The 27,037-nt window shown below is 54.9% G+C and overlaps 1 protein-coding gene across 1 annotated transcript in view; it reads left to right on the top strand.

Annotated features, from left to right (window-relative positions):
* Positions 1-26,834, top strand: part of PTPA (protein phosphatase 2 phosphatase activator) — a 29,100-nt gene extending 2,266 nt beyond the window's left edge. Inside the window, exons 2-10 of the mRNA XM_070430480.1 lie at positions 851-948; positions 3,219-3,305; positions 8,776-8,901; positions 11,185-11,302; positions 13,073-13,172; positions 15,003-15,127; positions 16,080-16,180; positions 21,306-21,413; positions 25,390-26,834. Coding sequence (XP_070286581.1) covers positions 851-948; positions 3,219-3,305; positions 8,776-8,901; positions 11,185-11,302; positions 13,073-13,172; positions 15,003-15,127; positions 16,080-16,180; positions 21,306-21,413; positions 25,390-25,467 — 941 coding nt within the window. The 3' untranslated portion in view covers positions 25,468-26,834. The remainder of the gene's footprint in view (positions 1-850; positions 949-3,218; positions 3,306-8,775; positions 8,902-11,184; positions 11,303-13,072; positions 13,173-15,002; positions 15,128-16,079; positions 16,181-21,305; positions 21,414-25,389) is intronic.
* Positions 26,835-27,037: the final 203 nt, after the last annotated feature.

Genomic DNA, 27,037 nt, shown 5'->3' with positions numbered 1-27,037 from the left:
GGGGTGGTTAGGAACATCTCTAACACTTTGTATGTTTCCATCTACACTGAGAGGTTTTAGGGGATCCAACTGTCCGGTGGTCCCTTTGTCAGAGGCAGGACCTTGAGGCTGGAGAGACTGTGGGTCTGACTTCATTTGTCGCAGTCCTGTGTCGGAAGGCTTGCTTTTCTGACTTGGGATTTTGTGTTCTGGCAACTTGTGTGTTGCATCAGTGATTTGTTGCAATGCTTCCTATAGGGTAACCTTTCCCCTGGTAACAGGGCCTGGCCTGGAGGTTTTCCTCTTTGTGAAACAGTGTCAGGGGGACTGTCCCCTTGCAGGGAACAGTTCTCCAATGTACAGAAGGGCTCTGTTCCCAAATATCATTGCAAGTTGATTATTTGGAACGTGGAGCACATTTTCCCATAAAGACAATGTGGTTAGGTTACTAGCCTGACCTACAAAGCTTTCTATTTAGCATCTTAGAGTAGCAATTCACTAATCGGAGGGGGTCTCAATGTTGGGTCCTGGGAACAGGGCTTGCAGAACAGGTGGGAGGAGGGAGAGTTTCTGGTCTCTTTCTTGGGCTCTGGTTTGAATTCGGATTAGGTAGAGGTTTGCTTTGCTCTTATCTCAGGTTCCCTAGCCTCCTCCTTAGGTCCCCTGGGCTTCTCCCTCAACAACTGATACCTTGTTTTCCTTGCAGCGAAAGGAAAGTCAGGAGGCCGGTGGGTTTGGTTTAAGTTCTCTGTCCTGGGAGTCTGTGTCTGGTTTACACTGGGGCTTGGGTGTTAGAGTCTTGGTTTAAAAGTGTGTGTGTGTTGGGAAGGGTTTCTATTTATTTGTTTGCTTTTTCATTTTCTTTGTCAAGATTCTTCGGAGGAGACCCCTCCAGCCACTCAGAGCTTTATCATTCCGAAGAAGGAGATCCACACGGTTCCGGACATGGGCAAATGGAAGCGTTCTCAGGTACCAGTGGGGTCTGCCCTGCAGGGTCAGAGCTAAGAGGAGAAACTGGGGCTTTTTCAGAGACACTGGTTTTCTGGACATGATGGGCTGTGAGCTCCTGACCCTCACGCCCTTGGAGCCACAGCTCTTAGAAACTAGGAAGAGAGGTGACAGAGGAGATGACTGTCCCTCCCGTCAGGGGCAACGCTTAGAGATGCTTCAGTGGGAAGATCTCTGGGGGCCGGGGCCAGAGTAACCCTACAGAGTTGTGCTCCTGGTTCTCATACACCATTGCCCCTTAAGAGTTGTATTGGCTGACGCGAGTGTCCTAAACGAAGGAGTGTGTTATGTGATTCTTGGTTACAAGTATCAGCAAGTTGGGGAGCAGTGTATCAAAGGGAGAGGAGATTATTACATGAAAACCAAGGCCAGGGAAGTGACTGAGCCTAAAAATACCTGGGCACTGGGGCCCAGAGCACTGTTGGGCAGACCAGCTTTCTGTGCTGCAGAAGACAACAGCGTGTCCCTCCCGGCTGTGGTCAGGCTGCGGAAAGACTGGGACTGAGAAAAAGAAAGCCAATGTCACATTCCCAGGGAAGGCCTTGGGTCCAGCTCCAGCCAGGTGCCGACCTGGTCTGGTCAGCTGGGGTGGGGTGTCCCTTGTAGAGAAGAGCAGGCTTGGGGTCTTGGCAAGCTTGGCAGGTTTCCGGTGAGGAGTCTAGGCCAGTGGTCGGCAAGCTCATTAGTCAACAGAGCCAAATATCAACAGTACAACGATTGGAGTTTCTTTTGAGAGCCAAGTTTTAAACTTAAACTATATAGGTAGGTACATTGTTATTAACTTAATTAGGGTACTTCTAAGGCTTAGGAAGAGCCACACTCAAGGGGCCAAAGAGCCGCAGTTTGCCGACCATGGGTCTAGACCACAGGTTGGCAAATGATGCCTGCCAGACGAAGCTGGCTCTCCGCCTGTTTCTGTAAATACAGTTTTGTTGGCGCACAGCCACGCTCATTCATGGGTCTGTTGTCCATGCTGCTTTCACACGACAAGGGCAGAGTTGTATGGTTCAGGAAGCCTAAAGTATTTACTGTCTGGCCCGTTGTAGGCAAAGTGTGCCAGTGCTGCTCGAGGCACCAACGCTTTTAGGGAAGTGTTGGTCACTTTCTCTCCTGATGTGCATGCTGAACGATGCTCTTGTGATGATGACGACGATGGTGGTGGCGGTGGTGGCATCTCTAGAGACTTTGCACACAGTCACCTTCGTCAGAATGTCCTGAGTTTTAGTCACCAAGAGACTCGGACCCACATAGGAGCAGGGACTGTGGAGGATGCCCCTGCCCCTTGCTCCATCCTCTCCTTGCATCCCAGTGTGCTTTGCAGAGGCAGTTGTGGGCACTGCCAGTCAGGATGAGGGCTCAGGCTTGCCCTGGGCCAGGGGAGTTGCTTTAGGTACTGCCCCTCACTCCCACCTGCAGCCATTCCTAGGCTGGCAAGAGGATCTGCTATAGGAATACCCGCTTCTAGATACTGAGTGGTGGGTTCTCGGGACTCATCTGGGGCTGGTATCCTGTAGGCTTAGATAAGGAGGAAGGAAGGAAGTGAGGGGCAGAGGGATGATGAAGAAACAAGACTGAGCAGTCCCTTGTTCCCAGGAACTGCCCCTCCAGGGGCCTGGGCCTCAGTGCTTTGTTATCCCCAGGCTGGGTGCAGCAGGGAGGAGAGTGCCTGCGGGACCTGGGGATGGGTGTGCTGAGAGCCCCGGCCATGGGCAGAAGACCCTTCTTCTCCTGGGAGCGGGCACTGCACCAAGGCAGACAGCCGGTGGGGAACCATCTGGAATATGAGCAGGGGAGAGGGGCCTGGGTGGGTTCCTGGGCTCCTGGTGGTGTAGTACAGTGGGGTTTGGTTGGCTGGGTCCTGCTCCACATCTACTGAGATCTTGGTCTTAGGAGACGTTGGGCAAGTCACTCCCCTGAAGCCTTGGTCTTCTCCCTGTAGAATGGGGTCAGTGATAGTGCTGCTCGTGGGCTGTTGTGTAAAGAAACTGCCGGGAGCAAGAGTGAGCACACAGTAAATTCTGGCTGGAGGCCCAGGTGTCATTGGCTTGCCAGTGGTGTGGGATGGAGGGGGAGGGTGGGGTATTTGACATTATCTTTCTACTGCTCCTGCTACCTGGTTGGGAGCCAGGGGCAGCTTGGAGCATTTTGGTAACTGGGTGCAGCTGGGGTATAGAGAGTGGGGGTCTGACAGCCCTTTCCACATCCCCCTGTCCTCCTCCCCTGTTTGGTAGGCATACGCTGACTACATCGGATTCATCCTTACCCTCAACGAAGGTGTGAAGGGGAAGAAGCTGACCTTCGAGTACAAAGTCTCTGAGGTAGGATGGGCAGGGTGCCTGCTGTGGCAGGGCCTTCCAGAAATAGCTCCATGGAGTCCTGTGTGCTCATTGCCCACAGCGGGGCCAGTGCAGAAAATCACATCATCCAAACACATGTGCAGTTGACATTTTTGTATCTATACTTCTCACACTTTTTTAAAATCTGTGAATAGAAAATTGGATCGAGGTAAAGATGACATTTTATAGCCTGCATTTTTGCTAACTGGTATGTTTATATACATTATAAGTCAAAAGAGATCACAAAAGAAGTAACCGTGCTCACTGAAGAGATTACTGAGAAACGTGTGTAACGTTAGCACTGGCCTCTTGCTGTCTTCCCTCTCATAGCCGACCACTAACAGTGGGGGAGTGTCATCCGGACCTGCCCTGTGAGCTCCTCCTCTCCTGCCATGGGGATGGCTGCCTCACTGAGCCACGCCCTCATTGGTTTAAACAATCCCCTAACTGGAGACTTTTAGGTTGTGTCCCTAAACATTGCTGCTCTGAATATCCTTGCGCCTACATATGTGGGCGTTATTTCCACGTCTAGGAGTGGAAACATTGAGTTGAAGGGCACACTGCTAGGTGGGTGCTATTTGGCTGGGTTTCAGAGAGAGGCTTGTTTGTGGAGGGAGGGCGAGAGCTGTGGGGAGGCTGATATCCCTGGGAAGGTGTGGTCCTGTAGTTGTTTGCTCTGCTGGATGCCATCTCCCAGGGCTGGGTCCCAGGCCTCCAGTGGCCTCTTGGATTCCTGTCCCAGTTGGCCCAGAACCACCTTGAGCCTCTTATCTGAGACACCAGGGCCTGAGGAGCCTCTCTCAGTGTCTTGTCTGACCCAGCTCTCTAGCTGTGGCCTGGGCCTGGCCCAGTCTCTCCACCTGGCCTGAGGCTCACATTGGCCCTAACTGGTTGCTGGGTGGCCGAGGTCCTCTTCTGTCACTTGAGGGAGCCAGTGCTGGGGATTGCCAGTCTTCTCCTGGGAGCTGGCTCACTCAGTGCTCCGGGACTGGAGGCACAGGTGCAGGATGGAAGAGCGGGCTCCTCTTTGAGCCTGTGGCAGGAGATGCTCTGCTCTGCTCTGCTCTGCTCAGTGGGTTGGGGAATGTGGTGGGAAGGCTAGTTAAAGGGGATGTTATAATTACCCCAGCAGATGCTGAGCTGCCAAATTCCTCCCAGGTCCCTTAATTGCCTCTGAGGCTTTGATGGTAGCAGGCCACACCAACCAGGTGTTGTCTTAGCACAGGAGCTGTTCTTTTGGCAGAATTGCAGTGTGGTTAAGTGCCTGAGTTCTGGAGTCAGGCTGACCGGTTTTTCATAACCTCTCACTTCTAAGCTGAGTGACCTTATTCCCTGTGACCCTCTATGTCCTCATATGTAGAGTGGGAAGAGCCACAGACCTACTCATGGCCCCTGGGGAGGATCTGCTAAGATCCCACATGTAGGGTGGTTTTGCACAGTACCTGGCACGGACAAATGACATTATCATTATTAGCTACTAGAGGCCCAGTGCACAAAATTTGTGCACTCGTGGTGGGGTGGGGGGTGCTTCCCTCAGCCTGGGCCTGGGCCCTCTTGCAGTTTGGGAGCCCTTGGGATGTCCGACTGACGGCTTAGCCTAAGCTAGCAGTTGGACATCCATAGCGCTGCCGCAGAGGCGGGAGAGGCTCCTGCCACCGCCATGGTGCTCACCATGAGCCGAGCTTCTGGCTGAGCGGTGCTCCCCCTGTGGGAGTGCATTGACCACCAGGGGGCAGCTCCTGTGTTAAGTGTCTGCCCCCTGATGGTCAGTGCACATCATGGCGACAGATCGTTCCATCGTTCGGTCAGTTTGCATATTAGCCTTTTATTATATAGATTGTAAGCGTTAGCTATTTTGCATTTCTAATTTCCAGTAGTGTTGTTGCTTCAGTTCGGGCTCTTCCTGAGCTGGGGTTCATCCCAGCACCAGGGGGAGTGGGCTGCTCCCCACTCAGTGCACAGAGGTGACTAGTCTCCAGCGGCTCCCAGATTCTGCCCACAGCTGCAGGGTCAGCAGGAGGCACAGCTCACAGGAAGTGGCCTAGGCCCACGGATGGGAGCTGTGTTCTGCAAAGAGCTGAGGTCCGAGAAGGCCTCAGCGTATTGCTTGCCAATTCCAAATAACCCAGAGGACTGGCTGTGAAAGACATGAGTTTATTAGGACTTACGTGTGTACAGGGGCGGCCTGTCAGTGATGTCTCTGCAACACAGGCTTTGTCAGTATGGGGCTATGTAGAGTACAGAAAACAAAGCAGCCTGGCCAGTAGCTCAATAGTTAGAGAGCCAGCCCACCCACCAAAGGGTCTCAGGTTTGAATCCTAGTCAAGGGCATGAACCTGGTTTGCAGGTTTGATCCCCGGCGAGGGGGCATGTGCAGGAGGCAACCAATGGATGTGTGTGTCACATTAATATTTCTCTCTCTCTCTCTCTCTCTCTGTTTCTCTCTCTCTTCTCTTCCTCCTCACTCTCTTTAAAAAGCATAAATGAAAACGAAGTCCTTGGATAAGGATTAACAAACAAAAACAAAGCAAACAATGAGCTAAAAATGCCAGCTGTTTACCATCCGGCTCACATCCGGTAACAGCTTCTTTTTGGCCATTCCTTTACTGAGGAGCTGGCCAGGCTCCCCAGGCCCACTGCACACTTACAGATGGCCTTCATGATAGGCCCCAGGGCGGGAGGTGCAGTTGGAACTTGGGAAAAGGCCCATGTTCTCACGTACCCCCCAGCTGTCTTCTGCTTGGTCCGTAGGTCTCCTGATTCTTCTCACTGCTGCTGCCTCCCACTACAGGAATGGCAATTGCAGCTGGGGAGAGGGCACAGTGGTCTGGGTAGCGGCTTCCAGACTGCCTGTAGCAAGGAGCAAGCAAGGGTGACGTGGGCTTGTCTACGTCCGTGTTTAGAAGGCTCTCCTTCGTTTTGTGATTATGTCTGTCCTTCTCTTTGGGGTAGAATTTTTCACTTTTGCAAAATAAAGATGATAGATAAGAGTCTTATTTTTATTTATTTATTTATTTTTACTGTTGTTCTGTTTGATTTTTAAAATGAGAGCAAAATAGAAAATGTCTCCAAAATTTTACTTGTCCATGAAATCCAAAAAGAAAGCATTGGATTAGGGAGAAGTGCAGCTCAGTGTGTTCTTTGTGTTTTCAGGTACAAGCCCACAGTTCTCTCTCCTCTAACCTTTTCCCCCAACTAGCCAAACAGTAGAGGCCTCCCACCCCCAGTTGGAAACCCGTCTGCAGAAAGAGAGCTCGGAGCCTTTCCATTGTTCACTGGTCAGCCGGGCTGCGGGCCTGAGCATCTTCTTAATCCTCCTCCGTGTGTCACCAGAGATTGACATCTCTGGACGGGCTTGCTGGTGCTTCCCGGCCAGGATTATTGCAGCATCCTCCCAAGTCCCAGGTCAGGTCTGCTCTGTCCCTGTGATCAGTGTTCCTGGTGACCTGGTTCTTCACAAAGACAGGTTCTGACGGCACTTTCTGCCACATTTCACCAGGCCTCTGCTTCAGGCCAGTATAAAGGGAGCTTTGTCCTCTACAGTACATTTCTCCTCCCAGGCCTCAAGCATAGGGAACAGGGTGATGAAGGCCGTTGTCATGTTGCACAATGACAGGAGGCACCACTTACATGGATAGCAATGTGATTCCTGCCTCCTGGAGCTCTACAGGGGAGCATTGGCTAACATGTATACCATTAGCTCAAGCCCACCTCCAGGTACATACACAGCTCTTGGGAAGCGTCTCTGCATGGCAGACCTGACCATGCCTTGCCCTCCTTATCACAACCTTTTCTGTGGGCATCACCCTGCTAGTTCCTACCAGTGCCAGGAGCTCTGGAGGCATCTCCTTAGACCAGCGGTTGCCAACCGGTGGTCCACGGACCACTGGTGTCCGTGAGGTCCGAAGGGTTGACGACCGCTGCCTTAGACTGTTCTGCCCAGTAGACACAGGCACGATCCTCCTTTTGGCAGGCTCCTTCCTCTCCTCCCAGGGCCACCGACTTGGAATGTCTTCTGTGTCATGTTCTCCCTGTGCCTTTCGTCGCCCTTCACGTGCCCACTTCTGTCAGCCTCATCTGCAAAGAGCACTTTCTCACCGTCCTCACAGACCTGTGTCTCGGATAGGCAGCCTCACCTCATTTCTCGTTGAGTAACACTGTGTGCTCATGTGGCCCTGGCCTGTGACACCGATTCCGCTCTTAGTCCCGGGCCTCCGTGGGAAAAGCGGGGATGAGGGACGGCATCTTGAACACCTGTGGTCCTACAAGGCATTACCCACGCTGCTACCTTTGGCCAGCATTTTCACGGAGGATGAGCTTCAGGTTGTTTATCTCAGGCTATCTGTGGTAGTGAACAGTTGAAAAGAACCCAGACGTTTCACAGTGAGGGATTCGGTAAATAAATTGTAGTTCACTGGCACAATGAAGTCTTAGTCACTTACTAGAGGTTATTGTAAAGTCATGTTTACATATTGATGTGGAATGAGGTTCATGAGGAAATAGCAGGCTACAAAGCCGCGTGTGCCCTGTGACCCATGTTTAGAGCTTGTGTAATCACACCATCACCTTGAGCCTGCACTGCAGCAGGCATCCTTCATGGGGTGTTATTTAGTTCTCATGACAGCCTCGAGAGGTATCTATCAGCATGCCCACTTTGAGATGAAGAAATAGGCACAGAGCGTTCAAGTCACTGGCTCAAGGTCCGTGGCAACTAAATGGTGTTTTTTGAATCGGTCCAGTTGCCTTCAAAATTGTCACCATGATAAGCAATAGAAAACACTGGAAAAATATGAAGAGTATGTTAAAAAGTAAATAATGCTTATTTCTGGGTGTTAGGATTACTGGTCATTTTTGTTTTCTTCCTTTTACATTTCTGTTTTCTGTGGTGAGGAGGTGTTATGTACTAAAGAAGACCACACTGATTCTAGTGAAAAAGGTCAGGTTTGCCCAGCTGGCATAACTCAGTGGTTGAGCATTGACCTATGAACCAGGAGGTCATGGTTCAGTTCCTGGTCAGGGCATATGCACAGGTTGCTGGCTCGATCCCCAGTGTGTGGGGCATGTGGGGGGCAGCTGATCAGTGATTCTCTCTCTCATTGATGTCTCTCTCTTTTTCCCTCCCTGTCCCTTCCTCTCTGAAATCAATACAAATATATTTAAAAAACAAAAAAGAATGTCAGGGCTGCAGTTCGTGCTTGTCCAACAGCTCCTCGAGGCTAGTCAGAGAACCAGCTGCTGAAGCCACCCTGTCCCTTCAGCCTGTGCTGGTCCCTTTCTGGAAAGCTCACTATGCTCCCGGGGCCTCTTTTTCATACTCAGTGTGTGTGGAAGGGGCACAGCAAGGAGGATGCCAGGTAGCACCATGTCTTGGGGTCATTGTTCAGCAACAGTGGGGACTTCCTCTGGCGCCAGCTTGGTCACTGTGTCTTGCTCCTCTATTTTGCCTCCACAGGCCATTGAGAAACTGGTCGCTCTTCTCAACACTCTGGACAGGTGGATTGATGAGACTCCACCAATGGACCAGCCCTCTCGATTTGGGAACAAGGCCTTCAGGACCTGGTATGCCAGACTTGACCAGGTGAGGCTGCCACAGACAGGCTGGGGGCTGGGCTGGAGGGAGCTCTCAGGCATATCAGAATCACTGGGCGTTCATTAAGATGGCAGTTCCATTTACCACAAGTACAGATGCACTTAGCCACCCTCTGGGAATGACCATGTGGATACGCAGTTCTCTGCACGGGGCTGTTTAGTAGGCAACTGCTCGAAACACCCTAGGTGTCCGCCTGCAGGGGATCAGTTAAATAAACTAGTACCTCCGCCTCTGGAGCACTGTACAGCTGTAAGGAGGAATAAGGAGTCCCGCTAGGGAACTGCGGGAAGGGACTCTGCGGTCTGCTGTCAGGTTGAAGAGCAGCCTGGCCTATGATGCATATTGCAAGCTGCCTTTTGGTTAGAAAGAGGGAGAAGTAAAAAGTATGTTTGTATTGCCCAGTTCGCATAGGGAAACATCACTGGAAGGATACACAAAAGGCAAATAAAGCTGTGGTTTCTTTTAGGGGGCAGGGGAGAGGAGGGTGGTGGGGAGAAGGGTGGAGTGGGACTTCTCAGTGCATCCCTTTTATCACCTGTTTATTTTTTAATCATATGAAGGTGATTCCTGTTCAAAGCAAACAAACAAAATGCAGGATTGCAACCCCATCCTCAGAAAAGCAGTCTGTCAGTCCAGATGGGGTCTGAGAATCCAGATTTTCACCGGGTCTCCAGGAGATTCTCAGGCCAGGTGTCCACACACTGACTGTGCGGAACTTGGGTTCTCATTTCTCTGACCTGGGGTTTTCACGTGGAGCAGAGGGGGCTCCAAGGACCCAGCAAAATGCTTTCCTTCCCTAAGAGTAGCTCGGATGCCTCTGGATTCTAAGATGGCACATGGGCTTGAGCTGTTTTTTTAAAGATTTTTATAGAGTTACTAGAGGCCTGGTGCACAAAATTTGTGCACAAGTACAGTCCCTAGGCCTGGCCGGTGATCAAAGCTCGAGCATCTAGCATGGAAGGGCAGGTCCGAGCTGACCTCTTGGCCCTGGGCAGCACCTGGGCCCCTGGGCCCTGCATACCCCCTTCCGCCTGAGCCATTGGGCCCCTGTCCAGCTCCCTCAGCATTTGGGAGCCAGGCGGTGGCCCCGCCCCCCACCACTGCCGCTGATTGCCATTTTCAGGGTGTTTGGCAGGGTGACTGGGCCCTGCCTGGCTCCCTCAGTGCCTGGGACCCGGGCAGTGGCCCTGCCCCCCACTGCTGCTGCTGGTCACTGTCTGCTGAGCAATGGTGGGACGTTCGGGCCCCACTCGCACCCACCTTGGCCTGGTGCTGCCCACTCACCTGCTCCACCATCCTGCCACAGTCCCGCTCTCATTGGGGCCCATCAGGGCCGGCACTGCCGCCTGCTGCCAGCGCCAGGTTGCAGATGCCCACCATGTTCCATGCCGCCCCCTGGTGGTCAGCGCACGTCATAGCGAGTGGTCGAACTCCCAGTCGAAGGGACAGTTTGCATATTAGGCTTTTATTATATAGGATAACTTAAAGCTGACATATTATAGCTGTACAGCTTAATGTATTTTTGCCCTTACTATATTTTTACCCTTAGTGTATATTTACCCTTGCATCCACCACCCATATTAAGCTATAGAACATTCCAGCACTTAAGCAGGACCCTCATGCCCCTCCTAGTTGGTATCTCCCCAGCTCTTTTGATTTCTATTCCATAGGTAGATTTTGACATTTTTAGAACTTCATATAAATGTCTGGATTATTTTACCCAATGGTATGTCTATATGATTCATCCATATTGTTGTGTATACCAGCGGATCTTTTTCATTGCTGCATAATATTCCATTGTATGAACATAGCACAATTTATCCATTCTACTGTTGATGGACATTTCAATTGTGGGTTGTTTTCATGTTTTGGCTACTGTACAAGTCTGCTATGAACATCCTTGCATACGTCCTTTGATGGGCATATGGCACAAACTCCCTTGCTGGGAGTATGAGGAAAGACGACATCTATGGGATGTTGATGAGTTACCAGATGGGAAAGTTGAATGTCTTATTTTCAGATCCCTGCTGTCTTGCCCCCAGGACCCTGTTATCTGGAGGAAGAGTCAGCAAATGAAAAGCCACTCCAGAGTAGTCTTTGTTTTGTAAGAATAAATGCTCTCCCTTCTTTTCCTTCTGTGGCCAGTTCAGAGTAGGGGCCAGGCCGCCTGGCATAGCAGCCTGGGTCCTAGCCAGATGCTGCCCCTGGACGCTTGCCTACCAGGATGCTGCGTAATCTGCTGCCACCACTTTGTGTCTCTTGTGTTATCAGGAAGCAGAAAACTTGGTGGCCACAGTGGTCCCCACCCATCTGGCAGCTGCTGTGCCTGAGGTGGCTGTTTACCTAAAGGAGTCAGTGGGGAACTCCACGCGCATCGACTATGGCACAGGTACCTGCCTTTCCTGGCACTTACTTGGCTAAACTGCGTCCTTTCTGGGCTGTTTCCTCTTTGCTTTCGGGTTGTCTCTGGGGACCCCTGAGCAAGCAGCCTGACAGGGCTAGCTGGGGTACAGTACTGCGGGGTGCAAGGAGGCTTGGTGCTGTTCCTGCAGCTCTGGCTCCAACCACCAGGGGGAGCTGATGCCTGCTGCCATATGAGCCGAGCTGATTCCTGTTGTTGGTAAAAATGGTCTCTCTGAGCTCATTGTCACCACCAAAGTGATTTACTGAGCACTTACTATATCTCAAGGCAATTGTTTACAGAAGCCTTGAGAAATGAGAGAGCTCAGCAGCCCCTGGCAGCATTGTGGCCACCTTCTCCCTATGCCCCTGCTCTTAGCCACATCCCCTGTGTTCTTGAGTTCTCAAGGAAATGGAGCAGGTGGACACCTTAATGGGGGAGTGTTTTCCAGGTCAGGGGGTGGCTGAGAGGGATCCTTGCTTTGATAGGCCCGCCTTTCCTTTCCCTTCCACCCCAAAGCAGGCAAATGCGAGTGCTGCTGTTCTCTTGGGCCTTCCCCTTGCCTGGCTACAGAGGTAGGCCTGCAGGGGGCCCCCTTGGACCTGGTTCCTGGGCAAGCTTTGTGTCTGCTTCCCCTGTTGCTAGGGAACGGGTTTATCAAGTTTTGGTACTTTGACTAATAGGGAAAGACCTGGAGGGGGGAGGGGCCAGGTCAGCAGGGGGTGGGGTTTTCTTCCCTTCTCAGTTGCTCTCAGATTGATAGTTACCCCTGAATGATGATGGCTTGGATTCTGGCTGGTCATGATCGGAAACTGCAGGTGAAAGTAACAGTTCACAAGTTTGTTACGTCCTTGGAGGGACCTTCATTCTGGAGGAGGAGGACAGGAAGTCACGGAAATACTCTCTTCACCTCCCTCCAGTTATGTTTTCTGTGACTGTGAACCATGGATTCAGTCCAAAGGCCAGTCGGTGTTTTCTGTGTTGCCGACCATTCCTATTCGACATGATGGGAGAAAGCAGGGTGCCTTTTGACCATATGTGATCCTGCTTAGAATGGGACCTGCTTGGAAGCCTTCAGTGGCTCCCATTGCTCTGGGGATAAAGTCTAAGCTTTGACTCTGGCTGTGAAGCCTATCTGATCTCAGCCTCATCTTGTTACGCTATCTCCCTTGCTCTCTGCTTTAGCCATACTGGCCTTCCGAGGGTTCTTCAAGCATACCACATTTTTTTCTTGCCTCATGGCTTTTGACGTGCTGTTTCTTCTGGCTAGAATGCTCTCTTTGCTTTCTCACCCCCATGCCTTGCCAATTCTTATTCATCTTTCAGATTAAATATTATTTTCTTAGGGAACCCTCGAGCCCTTATGTCAGGGCCCCCCTGTGACAGTGCTCACCTTCTCCTTCAGAGCTAGAATATAGAAGTGATTGTGTATTTAATGTCTGTCATAAACTGTCAAACAAGGGCAGGGATGGCCCTCAGAGTAGGTGTTCAGGAATTAGTGAGTGAGTTAAATTTACAAAATTAAACATAAATGCCTGTTTAAGAAGCAATAGCCTGGGCCTGTTAGGAGTAGAATTATAGCTCTGGTGGTTCAGAGGGCCTAGGTCTTGCTGGGCAGGAAAGAGAACCTATCATCTCCATGTTGACCTCCCTCCTTGGAGGGGCAGTTTCAGTGATTGGGACACTGGTGAGTCCAAGAAGAGTCCCACTCCTTTTTTTTTGGAAGACTGTCAACCTGGGCTGTTTTTACTCCCTCAGGACACGAAGCAGCCTTTGCTGCTTTCCTCTGCTGTCTCTGCAAGATTGGGGTGCTCCGGGTAGACGACCAAATAGCTATTGTCTTTAAGGTGTTCAATCGGTGAGTGAGACGCGGGCAGGAGGGGTAACTGCTGTCGGGGGAGGAACGAGTGGCCTCTTTCCTCATCGCTGTCAGGCTGGGGACGGTGCTAGAGGGTTCTCGGAGCGCCTGCGGGTTCTCTAGTCCTGCCCTAAGCAGCTGGGGCTGCAGATGGGCTGTCCAGGTCTCCTCCGAGCAGGTTCAAATCCGAGTAAAAACAAGTGACGGAAATGCTATGTCAGGATTGCTGACGCTTCCGCGGTGTTCACCAGGAGGAGGCAGGCTGAGTGCTTTACATGTGACTCAGTGACGTGGTTTGTCTAGTGTATCTGTGATGGCAGGCTGAGTGACGTGGTTTGTCTAGTGTATCTGTGATGGCAGGCTGAGTGACGTGGTTTGTCTAGTGTATCTGTGATGGCAGGCTGAGTGACGTGGTTTGTCTAGGGTTCTCTGTGATGGCAGGCTGAGTGACGTGGTTTGTCTACGTGTATCTGTGATGGCAGGCTGAGTGACGTGGTTTGTCTAGTGTATCTGTGATGGCAGGCTGAGTGACGTGGTTTGTCTACGTGTATCTGTGATGGCAGGCTGAGTGACGTGGTTTGTCTACATGTATCTGTGATGGCAGGCTGAGTGACGTGGTTTGTCTACATGTATCTGTGATGGCAGGCTGAGTGACGTGGTTTGTCTACGTGTATCTGTGATGGCAGGGTGAGTGATGTGGTTTGTCTAGGGTACTCTGTGATGGTCGCCCAATGACGGAATTGCTTAATGGCACATTTCTCAGAACGTGTCCCAGTCGTTCAGTAGCACATGACTAATTCTCACAGTAACCCTAGGACAGTGATGGCGAACCTATGACACGCGTGTTCAGAGGTGACATGCGAACTCATTTTTTTGGTTGATTTTTCTTTGTTTAATGGCATTTAAATATATAAAATAAATATCAAAAATATAAGTCTTTGTTTTATTATGGTTGCAAATATCAAAAAATTTCTATATGTGACACGGCCCCAGAGTTAAGTTAGGGTTTTTCAAAATGCTGACACGCCGAGCTCAAAAGGTTTGCCATCACTGCCCTAGGATGTGGCAACTGTCATTTCCACTGTATAGGTCAGGGGTCCTCAAACTTTTTAAACAGGGACCAGTTCACTGTCCCTCAGACCGTTGGAGGGCCGGACTATAGTTTAAAAAAAAACTATGAACAAATTCCTATGCACACAGCGGCGGCAAAAACACCCGGCGGGCCGGATAAATGTTTTCGGCGGGCCGCATGTGGCCCGTGGGCCGTAGTTTGAGAACCCCTGGTATAGGTGAGGACACAGGCAGAGAAGCCAGGTCTTTCCCTGCGGTCACACAGCCAGGTGAGCCCAGGCATCAGGCTCTGACCTGTGCCCTCACCACGCAGACCACCGCCCGGGAGCGCAGGTGTGTTTCCGTCACTAGAGCATTGACAGTGTCCATTCTGGGCCCTGCTCCATCAATGCCGCGATGCAGGAGCTCCAAGGAGGTTTGGACGCAGCCCCTGACAGCAGTGGCCGCCGAGGTTAGAGAAGCTGAGGCTCCTGCCTGGGCCTTCACAGTATTGGGAGCCGATGGTGCTGACTCCCTTTTTTTAGGAGGTGTTTTGCCCCTTTCGTGGGCCAAAGGAAGGTTGCGTGTGGGAGAAGACAATAGAGCTGCTTTATTTTGAGAGTCTCAGCTGATGATAACTTGTGCATGACTTCACTGAAATAGAGACCAGTTGTACTCTTAGGTGGTTATCTCTGGCTCCTTGAGTTCCCAGAGGCAGAAGAGTTGCGACTGTTCTTTTACTTATGCTGCCTCCCCTCTCTTCTCCACCCTCCCGTGCAGGTACCTTGAGGTGATGCGGAAACTCCAGAAAACATACAGGATGGAGCCAGCCGGTAGCCAGGGAGTGTGGGGCCTGGATGACTTCCAGTTTCTGCCCTTCATCTGGGGCAGTTCACAGCTGATAGGTACTGAAGGGGCCAGCTACCCCTCCACACACACCTCCCCGCCAGAGTGCATTCTGTGCCCCTCCTCCCAACCCTCCTCCGTCCCTCCTGCCTTGTCTCCTGCCCAGAGAGTGACATCTGGTAAGGCACACATTAGACTGGCTATCGATGGAGGCTGCTTGCTGCCGACCTGCTGCACGCCAGCGTGGCAGGCTGCGGAGGCGGCGGCAGAGTTCCGCCGAGATAACGGAATGTGACCTGGGCTGGAGCAGCGGCCCTCTCCTGGCGCATAATGGACTGGTGTGAAATGCGCCCCAGCTCCTGGCAGCAGCTGTGGGGTTTTATGTTGAAAATCAGGGGCTCTTTGACTCAGTGACCAGTGTCATCCGCTGTCATTATTGAGCCACCTGCAAGGGGCCCATCAGGGAGCTGCCACCAGGTGCTGGGCAGTGGGCCGCTTGCTGTGAGCCTGCTCTGGTGGACCCCCGCTTTCCCCTGGGCCAGCAGCAGTGGGTGAGTGCAGTGGTAACTGTCTCGGCGTAGGTTGAACTGCCTGTGAATATCAGTAAATGGCCATGTGTTGAGCACTGCTCTGTGCCAGGCCCTGTCTGAGTGCTCAGGTGGATTATCCTGCAGGCCTCTCAGGGAGCCTGGGAACCATTAGCAGACCCCTGCGCAGGCACCGCCGAGTGCTCTCTGTGATTGTCAGGTGGCACTCAGCTGCCCTACCAGGGAGGTGCTGTTCTTGTCCCCATTGCACAGAAGAGGGAACTGAGCCACATGGTTAGAAAGCAGCAGAGCCGCAGCTTGTTCCACTGGAACATACACACGCACCAGGCCATTTATTGCACCTGTGAGGTCCAGTGTTCAGGGCACACAGGCAGGACTGTGGCCCTGGGGTGGGTGTGGACCATGTGGGCCAAGGTGGCATGAGCACCTGGTTCTGAACCCCGGGGCTCTTTGCTGTTCCCAGATCACCCGTATCTGGAGCCCAGGCACTTTGTCGATGAGAAGGCCGTGAACGAGAATCACAAGGACTACATGTTCCTGGAGTGTATCCTGTTCATCACCGAGGTGAGGGGAAGGGGGTGAGGGAGAAGCCCACGGCAGCCTCCAGGCTGAAATAAACAGAGATGGTGGCTTTGGACAGAGGAGCCAGAACTGCTGCTCAAAGATGGCAGGGCTGGCCCTGGAAGGCTGGTCATTGGAAAGGAAGCCCCACTAGGCCTCTCTGAAAAGTCAGCTTCTGACCATCCAGGATCTCCTCCCCTCAGTTGGCCGCCTGGGGTTTCTACATGAGACGAGAGACTAAGACTCGCTCACTAGCAGGCTCAGGGACTGAAGCAGCAGGTCTGAAGGTGAGGGGTGTCAGCATCTTGCAGGCGGGGCCTAAGGGTCTGTAGAGCTCCGTGCGAGCGGCTGTGTGGGATGAAGCCATTGCAGGAGTTGGAGAGATGCTGGAGTGGACGGCAGGACAGATTCCTCTGAAGGGACGCGTCTCTGTCAGGGCCGGAGGACGGGCAGGTGAAGGGCCACGGGTGAAAACCAGCAGGCCTGGGCCTCCCGCAGTGCAGCCTTGGACTGCTTCCTCAAGATCGCATTGGGAGCTTGTTAAAACGCACATCCCTTGCCTTGGCTGGTTTGCTCAATGGTTAGAACGTTGGCCCTCGGACCAAGGGGTCTCCGGTTGGATTCCTAGTCAAGAGCACATACCTTAATTGCAGGTTCAATCCCCAGCGAGAGGCAGCCAATCAATGTGACTCGTTCTCTCCCCGCCCCCCATCCACTCTGTCTAAAAAAACCCCCCCAAACAAAAAGAGAATGGAAAAAATACACTTCTCAGGCGAGGATTTTAAGAAAAGCACATTCCTGGGCCCCCACCCCAGCTTTCAGAATCAGAGTCTTGGAGGACGAGAGCCAGAAGTCTGTATTTAAACACACTTTTCAGGTGACTGCACGTGGAAGTCAGGAACCCATTGCTCTCAGGGCCTCTGCCAGGAGGGCCTGCCATTCTTCCCGCCGGTACTGCCCTCCCCCAGCTTCCACAGGGGCTGGCTCGCTGGCTGGAGAAGGTCTGTGTCCACTCTCTCCTGATGCTCACATGCAGGCCTGCTGGCCCCAGGGTTGTCCCTGGCACACCTGTGGACCCCTACCTGTGGGGCTGCTGACTTGGCTGCCGGTTCTGAGCACCCTGAAGAGGGGGAGAAGCCTGGGTAAGCAGCTGGGGCTCCAGGCTCCTCCTGGTCAGCATTCAGCTCAGGCTTCTGCCCAACTCCAGAGGCCAGAGGGGAATGACACGTTTTTCCAAGTCAGCAAATGGATCCGGACTGACGGCTGGGCGGCCCCACTTCGTTCTCAGAGATGTGCTGCCTTCAGCAGTGTAGCCGCCCAAGGTCGGCAGGACGGTGGGCAGCCTGGCTCACCGCTGCGAGAGCCGGTCACGTGTTGCTTCCTCCAGAGTGGAATGCAAGGGTCGGCAGAGCCTGGGGGAGGGGGCGGGGGGGGGCCCAGGAGGAGCTGGAGGAGCAGGATGGGGGGAAGGGGTGCACGTGTTATGCTGAACAGTGGCTTGGCGCACGTGGGGTAAGAGGCTAAACCAGCGGTTGCCAACAGGTCCGAAAGGTTGGCGACCGCTGGTTTAAGGAAACGTTTGGAGCAGCGTTCACCAAACTGGTGGTCCGCGGACCACTGGTGGCCTGTGAGGTCCGAGAGGTTGGCGACCACTGGGCGAAACTGTTTTGGCTCCCCATGGTGGTGGGCCAATTCCTTGGGTCCCTGTCAGTAACCAACAAGGAAGAAGGTGAGGCCGAGCTTCAGGGAATATGGGAATTGACTCCAGGTTAAACTTGGTATTTTTGTTTGTTTGGTTGGTTATGCAGGTATAAAAACTCAAAGTTTGGGACCCAGTTCTTCTGCTAGAGAAAAAAATCCTACAATGGCCACAAGGTGGTGCTAAAGGCATGTCAAACTTGGAGGTGGTTTTAACATTTAACCGGGAGAGGCCTGAACTGGGAGGGGGACTACCCCGAGGTTCCACACCCTCTCTGCATAGCCTGTTTTCAGTTGGGTCTAGGTGCTCGGGTACGGTAGTAAACACTGGATGCTAGCGGGGTGTGCCCAGGGCGGAGGTGACCAGTGAGGGCCCATTTCACCCACCTGGCTTGGCTGCTGATTGTAGCATCGACGCTACCCCAACCCCTACCCCCTGCCACCTCAGACCAGCATTTTGTAGCCCCTGAAGGATGAGTGAGGGACCTGGCCTGGCACACCCTGACACAGGGAGGCCCGAGGCCTGGCACTGGCACGTGGGGACCAGGAGCCGGTGTGCGGCTCTGTGTGCTTTGTCCGGAAGGGGCAGCGTCCCTCGGTGGGGCTGGTGCAGTTGGAGATGAAACAAAACAAGTAGGAGATGGAACCAGGCCTCTCCTCCCTCGGGCTGCTCTCTTCCTGCCCTGCTAGCCCTGGGCATCCCAGAAGAGGGACCCGCCTGGCAGAGCTGCTGTGGGGTCGGAAATGCCACCCGGCGCCTTTAAGAGCAGGGCAGGCAGGAAAGAATTTCAGTTTCAATCTGGCTTCTAAATTTGGAGTTTTGGGAAGGGAGGGATCAGATTTCAGCTGGAAGGGAAGGAGCTGACAGGAAGGCGCTGTGCAGAGCCTCCCCCACCCCGCCCCATCCCCCTCTGTTACTGACAGAGGAACCATTTACAAAAGGCCGATTCTCCTGGGAGTGGAGAGGCAGGAACGCAGCGTCTGTGAGTAATTTCCTGCTCAATATGGCTGCTCTGACTCACACGATTCCCCTGGGGTCACTGCGGGCCTGCAGCCGGCTTGCTTGTTCTCGCTCTCTCTCTCCTCCCTTTGTGGCTAGAAGGAGCTAGTTTTTTTTGTCTTCTTGCCCCATTCCTTCCCCCTCATCTGTTTTCCTTTCTCAGAGTTGCAAGTCTCCTTTTGAAGGACTTAGGGAGACCTTGGGAGGCAGCTCTGGCTTTTTCCCGGGGGAGTCAGGGCCACTGGGGCTCTGGAGCTCGGCCCCCTGGCTCTGCAGCAGGCCAGGCCAGAGACCTCAGGGCCCATGCCCATGCCCTGAGGGTGAGGCTGGCCCAGGAGGCGGAGCCTGAGTGGCCTGGCTGAGCAGGCCCCTGGAGCTGCTGTGGGACGAGACCACAGGGTAGCAGCAGGGTCCTCCTGATGGTGTGCTCTTGGCACCTGACCAGAGTGAAAGTGGTCCCCGCTCCTGTGTCCCTGAGCTCAGGTCCTGGAGGTATGCAAGAGAGGCCTGGAGCCCAGCCCCGTCCCCAAGGGCAGAGAGCCTGCGGAGGGGGCGGGGCCAAGGGGGGGGTGAAGGTTGGGGTGGAGCCTGCTTGAGTGGGACAGTTGGAACCAAGATCCCTGAAGGCCAGGCTCCTGCAGGCTGGGGCTCCTGGCTACCCCCTCAGATAGAGGAGGGGGAAGATTCTGGGTGAAGGGAGTGGCCCAGGAGAAGCCCTGTGGGCACCAGGGTGGATTTTGTCTCTAATGCAGCGGTTCTCAACCTGTGGGTCGCGACCCCTTTGGGGGTCAAACGACCCTTTCACAGGGGTCGCCTAAGACCATCGGAAAACACATATATAATTACATATTGTTTTTGTGATTAATCATTATGCTTTCATTATGTTCAATTTGTAACAATGAAAATACATCCTGCATATCAGATATTACATGACGATTCATAACAGAAGCAAAATTACAGTGATGAAGTAGCAGTGAAAGTAGTTTTATGGTTGGGGGTCACCACAACATGAGGAACTGTATTAAAGGGTCACGGCATTAGGAAGGTTGAGAACCACTGGTCTAATGCCTTGGGCTGCGGCCTCACTGTTGGAGGAAGGAGGCTGTTGTACTGAATTTGGGGGTTGAGACAGGCTTTTGGGGGACTTGGGTCAGGAGAGAGAGATGACAGTTTTGTAAGAGTTGCCCTTACTAAAGAAGTGGAAAGGCCTGTGGGGTCACCTGGCAGAGACCACAGCCAAGGGCAGGGCTGGGGGTGGTGATGTGCTCTTGGGTCTTTATTCTGTGATGCCCAATATGCAGAGAGAGCTTTGGACCCCTCCTTTCTCCCCAGAATAGCTCTCCCTCAGCCCCACCTCCACGCACAGCCTCTTCTGGAATCTTCCACACTCTCGGGGTCCAAGTCTGCGCTTCCTTGCCAGCTTAGCCTCTTTGCTTCTTAAACTCTTTCTTCGGAAGCCGGGGCTCCGGGTGCTGCGCCCTGTTCCCCCAGCATCCATGCTGCTTCTCTGCCAAGGAGGGGGCAGTGCTGAGGGGACTGACCTGCTTGCTTGTTAAATGCCAACGTGCTGGCCTCGTGCTGAGGGGCACACTCGAGCACACACACTTCCCAGGCCCAGCGCTGTGGTGTCTGTTGCCCCAAGAACTCCATGACCATGCTGCTTGATGCGGTTCTTCCTTCCCAGAGGCCAGCTTTTTGGCCAGAGGAGGGACCGGAATGGAGCTGTCCTGCTCCTCCTGCCTGTCCCTTGCTGGTGTGTTTGCCCTCCCTTTCATACTTCCTGGCCAGGTCGGGCCGGTTTTCTAAACAGACCTTCCTCCTGGATCTGCAGCAGGTGCCCTTACTCCCCCTCTGCAGTCGGTGCCGGGTTTGGTCTTACCCAGCTTGGCCCTCCTCCAAACCCACCGCTCCCTGGGCTCTCCTAGCTCTGCCAGTGGCAGGCGCAGGCCAGGTGCCCAGTGCAGAGCCCACCCTGTGTGGGGGGCTGGGCTGGGGAAGTGGGGGTCCAGGCTGCTGCTGCTGTTTATCTATGTGGGAGTGGGTCCCCATGCTGGCAGAGGCACCCTGAGGCCCTGGGGAGTTTGGGTGGAGATTTTATTTTTCTGAGGCTGCTGGGTTTGGTGGGTGGTGGGAATCAGACCCCTCCCTTTTTGTGGCTGTGGAAGAAAGAGGTTGACTAGGGATTATGTTTTCCCAGTGGGTCTTGCAGGCCAAGAGGGACCCTGTCTGTCAGTTAGTGTGCCTGTAGGTGTGTGTGCCCCACAGGCAGTTGCTGTGGCCTGGTGCCCATGTGTGTGTGTGCATGTGTGTGTGAGTGCCTGCATCTGTGCATCTGTGTGCATCTGTGTATGCATGCTTGACTTGCCATAGGGGAGCAGGGCATGGACTCCCAGGTGGCCCACCTTTCCAGCTGTGGACTCTCTTTTCCAGATGAAGACGGGCCCCTTTGCCGAGCACTCCAACCAGTTGTGGAACATCAGCGCTGTCCCCACCTGGTCCAAAGTGAACCAGGGTCTCATCCGCATGTATAAGGCTGAGGTGAGTGGGGGCTGGCTGGGGCCCTTGGTCCTGGGGCTGCTGTTCCCCCACCCCCACTCCACGGTTGTGCTCTGAGTTTTGGGCCAGCCCTTCTGACACTTGAGGCCTCAGAATCTCCATCTGTGGGATGGGCTTTGAGAAAAGCACTGGACTGAGGCCCAGGCCCTGCTGCCGGCGGGTGTGCTGGAGGGAAAATCTCCATTCCCACTGGTCAGAGACCAGGGGCCCCTCGTAGCTGTCACCATGGGACACAGACGGAGACAAGCTTGGAAAAGGGTGTCATCCTTTGGAGGCATCTTCCAGAGTGGTGCTTCTCTAACTCTGGTATCTGATCTCTGGAGAGGTGGGACCTGGCATTTTAAAAAAATATGTTTTTATTGATTTCAGAGAGCAATGGAGAGGAAGAGAGAGAAACATAGATGATGAGAGAGATCATTGATCCGCTGCCTTCTGCATGTCCCACACCCAGGGATTGAGCCCACAACCCCAGCATGTGCCCTGCCCGGGAATTGAACTGTAACCTCCTGGTTCATAGGTCAACGCTCAACCACTGAGCCACGCTGGCTGGGCCGGAGCTGGCATTTTTAATGACCACTTGAGGTGGTCCTCTCCCACCCCCAGTCAGAGTTGCCAGAGCTTCCTCCACTGCGGGGGGGGGGGGGGGGGGGGGATTAGGCAGTTGCTGTGCTTCTGAGGGTGTCCCCTGCCTTCTTTCCTTGTCCTTCTTGGCACCCTTCTCCCATCCAAGGAGGTGGCTTTTCTCTTGCCAGCAGGGAGGGGACGTTATCCCGACCTGTCCTTTCCACAGCTCCGTCCACGTCTTGGGCAGAGCAATCAGCTGCCTGACCTTGGCCTGGGAGGGCCTGGCTGTGAAGTCCCTCACCTAGAGCCGTTGGTCCCCAAAGTCCCCTCCTTTCGCCTTAGACGGGGGTCTAAGTATTGTCTGTGGTGCCCTCTGACCCTTGGCCCTCCGGCTGCCTCCCGCGGAGGAGGGTCAGTCTCTGGGCCACTGCATTGCACCTGGCACTCAGCCCAGCAGCAGGCAGGGCGCAGTGAGTGGGCTGGTAGGGTTTGGTAGTACAAAGGCTTTCAGTTGGCCTGGCTCCCTCTGCATGGCCCTGAAGGGGTTAATAGTACTGGAACTGACCGGGTCTGGCCCTCTCTTTCCTTTCCGCCCCTCCCCCTCCTGTCCTTTTCCTCTGGACTTCACATCCTGTGTTTAGGTTCCAGCCCACATACCTCTCTAATCTGAGAGGAGCTTAGCTGGGGCTCCACAGGCCCCTTCCCGGCAGCCACCGGCCCTCTGCTGGACTCTCTGCCTGGAGAGCACCGCCCTCTGGGGGTGCTGTTGTTTCTGACTGGCCCCCTGCCCGTCCCCCCACCACCACCCCCCCTCCCCCGTCCCCCCCAGTCTCTCAGTGGGTGCTGATGGGGAACTCTATCACCCTGATGAGCCCTCACCCCTGCTGGCGGCTGTGTGCGGTATGGGAGGAGCATATGGGAGGAGCCAAGGGCCCCTCGCACCCCACCCCCACTCCGGGGACGTGCCTATCACAGGCAGGACCCTGGTGCCTTTCCTGTTTGGGTTCTTAAGGTGCTGTCCTGCAGGCTCTTAGTTGAGTAGCTAAACTTATCCTGACTGGGCCCTTAAGGGCAGGACAGGAGACCCGCCACCCTTCTGCACCTGCCCTTCCAGAGGCCAGTGAACTCTGGTTGCCAGAGGATGAGGGAGGAGCAAACTCAGATCCAAAAGGTGATAGTGTCCTGAGGACAGACAGTCCTGTGTGGCAGTTGTCAGTATTTCTATGGATGTTGAACACAAGGAGGACAGGGACCAAAACTACCTGCGGCTCAGGACCAGATGGAGGGAGCATGAGCAGAAAACACGGGAAATCCCAGCTCCGGGTGCACGCAGGCGCAGTGCGAGCTTGCAGCCTTGCCAGGCACAGGGTGGCGGCCAGACTTCTTTGTGGGAACTCAGCGACCTGAGGAACACCGGGTCTCTGTGATGGTTTGCACCTCGGTCTTTGGTCCCTGGGTGTCTGTGGAGTCCCAGGCGCCCTGCCCAGAGAGCCAAGGGAAGGACTTGCTTTTCCAGACCCGTTCAGTCTGTGGGGAAGCCCAGCGCTGTCAGAGGCCCCGCTCTGAGCTGGGCGGCTTCAGGATATGGAAGCGTCTGCCTGCACTGCACGCTGCCTGTCCTGGCCTTCCTGAACCGGAGGGCCCAGTGCTTCCAGGGCCCTCGGGTGGCGAGTGGCGGGCCGGTCCCTCCTGTGCTGGCTCTTCCTTCTAGAGTCCCCGGGCCCAGAAGGGCCTGCAGGCCTGCGCCTCCAGCTGGGACAGGCTGAGGTGTGGCTGGGCCTGCTCGCCCCGGGAGAAGGCCCCACCAGGAGTTCCCTTTCACTGTCACCCTGGAGCAGCCGCTGTCTTTGCCTCCAGCAGCCTCTCGCCTTAGCCCAGCCCCTCCCTTTGCTGGGGCCTGGGGCCTGGGGAAGCTGGTCCAGGGCCCTGAGGGTAGAGTGCAGAGAACTCTGCTCCACCCCCTCCCCAAGCCGCCTGCCTTTGTAAGGAGAAGCAGGTTGACCTTTGACCCTTTTTCAAATTCCAGGGCCCTGCTCCCCCCTTTTACAAACTCCCACCACTTCCTCCATGACATAAGCACAATGGCAGCTGACTTTGCCTCTGGCCTAGATCTGCTGCTGCTCCTCCCCCCAGGGACCACCCCAGCTGCTGCTCCCCACTTTCTCTGCCCCGGGCCCTGGAGCCTGGATGGAGCCTGGAGTCGTGCTCCAGCACCGAGCTTGGTTGCCTGTCTTTCCACGTCCACTGCACAAAAAGATCCCCTTTTCCTGCTCACCTCCTGGCCTCCCTGCAGGGCTGTGGACCCCCCCCCCCCCCACACACACACACACACAGCAGCCGCTGAGACGAGGGAACTGGGCGGCCATGGCAGGCCTCTGTGCCTCTAAACCGGTTGGAAGTTGCGACCACAGCCACAGAATGGAGCTCACCCCTCTAAGGCCGTAAATTTGTTCCACCCCAGCCAGGAAGTGCCCAACACATTCTGGTTGTTTCTGTGCGAGGAGGCAGAGCCTCAGATGCCTGGAGCTGCTGCCTGTGAGAACCTGCTTGTGACCAGGGCCTGTGTGCAGGGAGCTGGGGGCTGGGGCCCTGGGGCCCCTCCCCTTCCTGGCCCTGTGGTGCTGAAGCATTGCCGTCCCTGGCCTGGGGTCTGCCTGCGGACGAGGCCAGCTTCTGGGGGCGCTTGTACATTCGCTCTCTCCCTCCCCTCCCCTCCCCTCCCCTCCCCTCCCCTCCCCTCCCCTCCCCTCCCCTGCCCTCCCCTCCCCTCCCCTCCCCTCCCCTCCCGGTGTGGGGAGTAGGGCCATCCATACCCTTGCCCAGGCCCTTGTTCTCTGCCCCCACAGGCTCCTGGGAGTTGCCCTGGAGGGGGCTGTCCGCTGGTTCTTATTGTCTCTGAGGTGCCAAGATGCCTTTTTCAGACCAAAGAACTGAAAATTAGAAAAAATGGGCCTCAGACTGTTCTCAGGCTTGGGTTCCAGTGTCCCCATACCTTTGTCCCAGGCTGGGACCTGGGCTAAGGGGTCCCCTAAAGAGCTGGATGGAGGGTTCTTTTTGCCTCTGGGGCCAACTCCCCCCTGAGGCCAAGCAATGTCCCTTGGCTGCCTCTCTTCTCAGCTTTTGCTTTGGGGGTTGGGCTGCCTTTCTCTCTCTCTCCTGCCCTCCACTCTCCCACTCAACCTCATTCTCATTGGGTGGGTCTGATAGTCTTGGAGTGGGTGGGTCTTGGTGGGAGGGGTGGTCAGGAACAGGGCTGCTCTGAGGCTGGGTCACCTCCTGAGCCCGGATGGACACCTTTGGACTGACTGGTTTGAGCCTCTGGAGTTGTCCAGGTCCCTTGGAGGCCTGAGCCGTGCAGCCCTCACCGCTCTGCTCTTTGCCTCCTTCCACACAGTGCCTGGAGAAGTTCCCCGTGATCCAGCACTTCAAGTTCGGGAGCCTGCTGCCCATCCACCCCGTCTCACTGTGCTAGGAGGGGCTGAGCAGCCAGAGCCGTGGCCGCAGTTGCAGTTCCTGTGTCTGCCCCTCCCGCCCCCTCCCTCTGTTCTTTCTGTTTGATGAGAGGCTGTCTATTGGGGTGGGTAGTGGGTGCGGGTTGAGGAGGGCTCAGGGCATAAGGCTGTAATACTCAAGTTGGGAGAAGCGACCAAAGTGTGGCCAGTTTCCTGACTCCGCCAGGTGGCTGGTCCCTGGGCCGTGTCCCACCCCTAGCCTGCCTCTCCCTGTCCAGTCCTATTTTGAGATCCAGGCTGTTCTGGGCCACTGCCCCCAGGGAGGGAGGGATTTCGCTGATTTTGTTGCTCTCTTGGGGTTGGAGCAGTTGCCCCCCACAGGTGGGTCCATTTCCCAAACCGCATTGGGTGGTGGGTGTTCTGAGGGCTGGAGGCCGAGGCTGGTGGCAGCCTTGGCTGGAGTGGGGCAGGGAGAGTGATTGGCTGTTCTTGCCAGTAACCCTTCCAGCTCCTCACGGCTGCCCTGGGCCTTTGAGTACCTGTGTTCAGTGCCTCATCCTGGCTTTTCTGTTCTCTGGCCTTGGCTTTGCTGGGTTTTCTGCCATGGCCAAGCCTGTCCTCCCCGAGAATAGCCTCTGGAAGCTGCCCTTTGGGTGGGGCTGGGCTCCTGGTGAGGCCTCCACTCAGCTTTCTCTGGGGGACAGGGGGAGTGGGGGGGGGGGGCGGCAGGGACTGAGGAGGGGCTCTGGGCCAGCTGTGGTTGGGGAGCACCTGGCTTCCTCTCCGTGCATTCTCACGACCACTTCTGTTTCCTCCTCACCGCGGCTTCTTTTCCAGAGCCCTTGGCCTTGCTTCCCCGCCCTGTGGACGGTGGTGAGTGGCTGCAGGAGGCTGAGAAAGCCTGCTCCCTTTCCTCCCCCCTCCCTGGACTCTCTGCTCAGGATGAGGGAGCGATGGCCCCCCAAGCCCAGGCTTTGGCTCTGAGGATGGGCAGGCCCACCCACAGGGTGAGGGGGTCCCGGTAGCAGCATGTCCGTTCCGGAGTTTCCTGGGGCTGCTCCTGGGACTGACTCTTGCAGACCCGCCCCTGCCCAAGCCCGGCTGCCCTTCGGCATTCGCCACTCCTCATGTTGGCCCACGTGCCCTTTGGGGACGGGGAGCACACGAGAAGCACAACCCGGGGTTTGACCCTGGGATCCGGGTCAGTGGCCCGGCAGAGGCTGGGACAGGAGTCACTGGAGCCACAGACATAATTCCCCGAGGAGAGGCGCCATCAGTGCCCGCTCCCTCCCAGGTCCAGACCACGCCTTCCTGTGCCCCCACAGGCCCCCTCTGCCCCTTGGCGCCTTCATTGCTGTTCAGATTAAAGCCTCTGTTTTGCACCTGTCATCTGTGTCTTTTTAAAAAATAATGGTTTTATTGATTTTAGAGAGAGAGAGAGAGAGAGAGACATCCATCTGCTGCCTCCCCAGAACTCAGATCTAGCCCACAAACCTGGGCATGTGTCCTGACTTGGAATCGAACTGGCAACCTTTCGGTGCATGGATGACACTTAACCAACGGAGCCACAGCAGCCAGAGCCACCTGTGT

Source organism: Myotis yumanensis, unplaced genomic scaffold, assembly GCF_028538775.1.
Source record: "Myotis yumanensis isolate MYYU_CA2020_CCGP unplaced genomic scaffold, mMyoYum1.0.hap1 SCAF_12, whole genome shotgun sequence".
NCBI lineage: Eukaryota > Metazoa > Chordata > Mammalia > Chiroptera > Vespertilionidae > Myotis > Myotis yumanensis.
The sequence above is the reverse complement of the archived record's forward strand: the minus strand, read 5'-3'. Positions and strand labels throughout refer to the sequence as shown.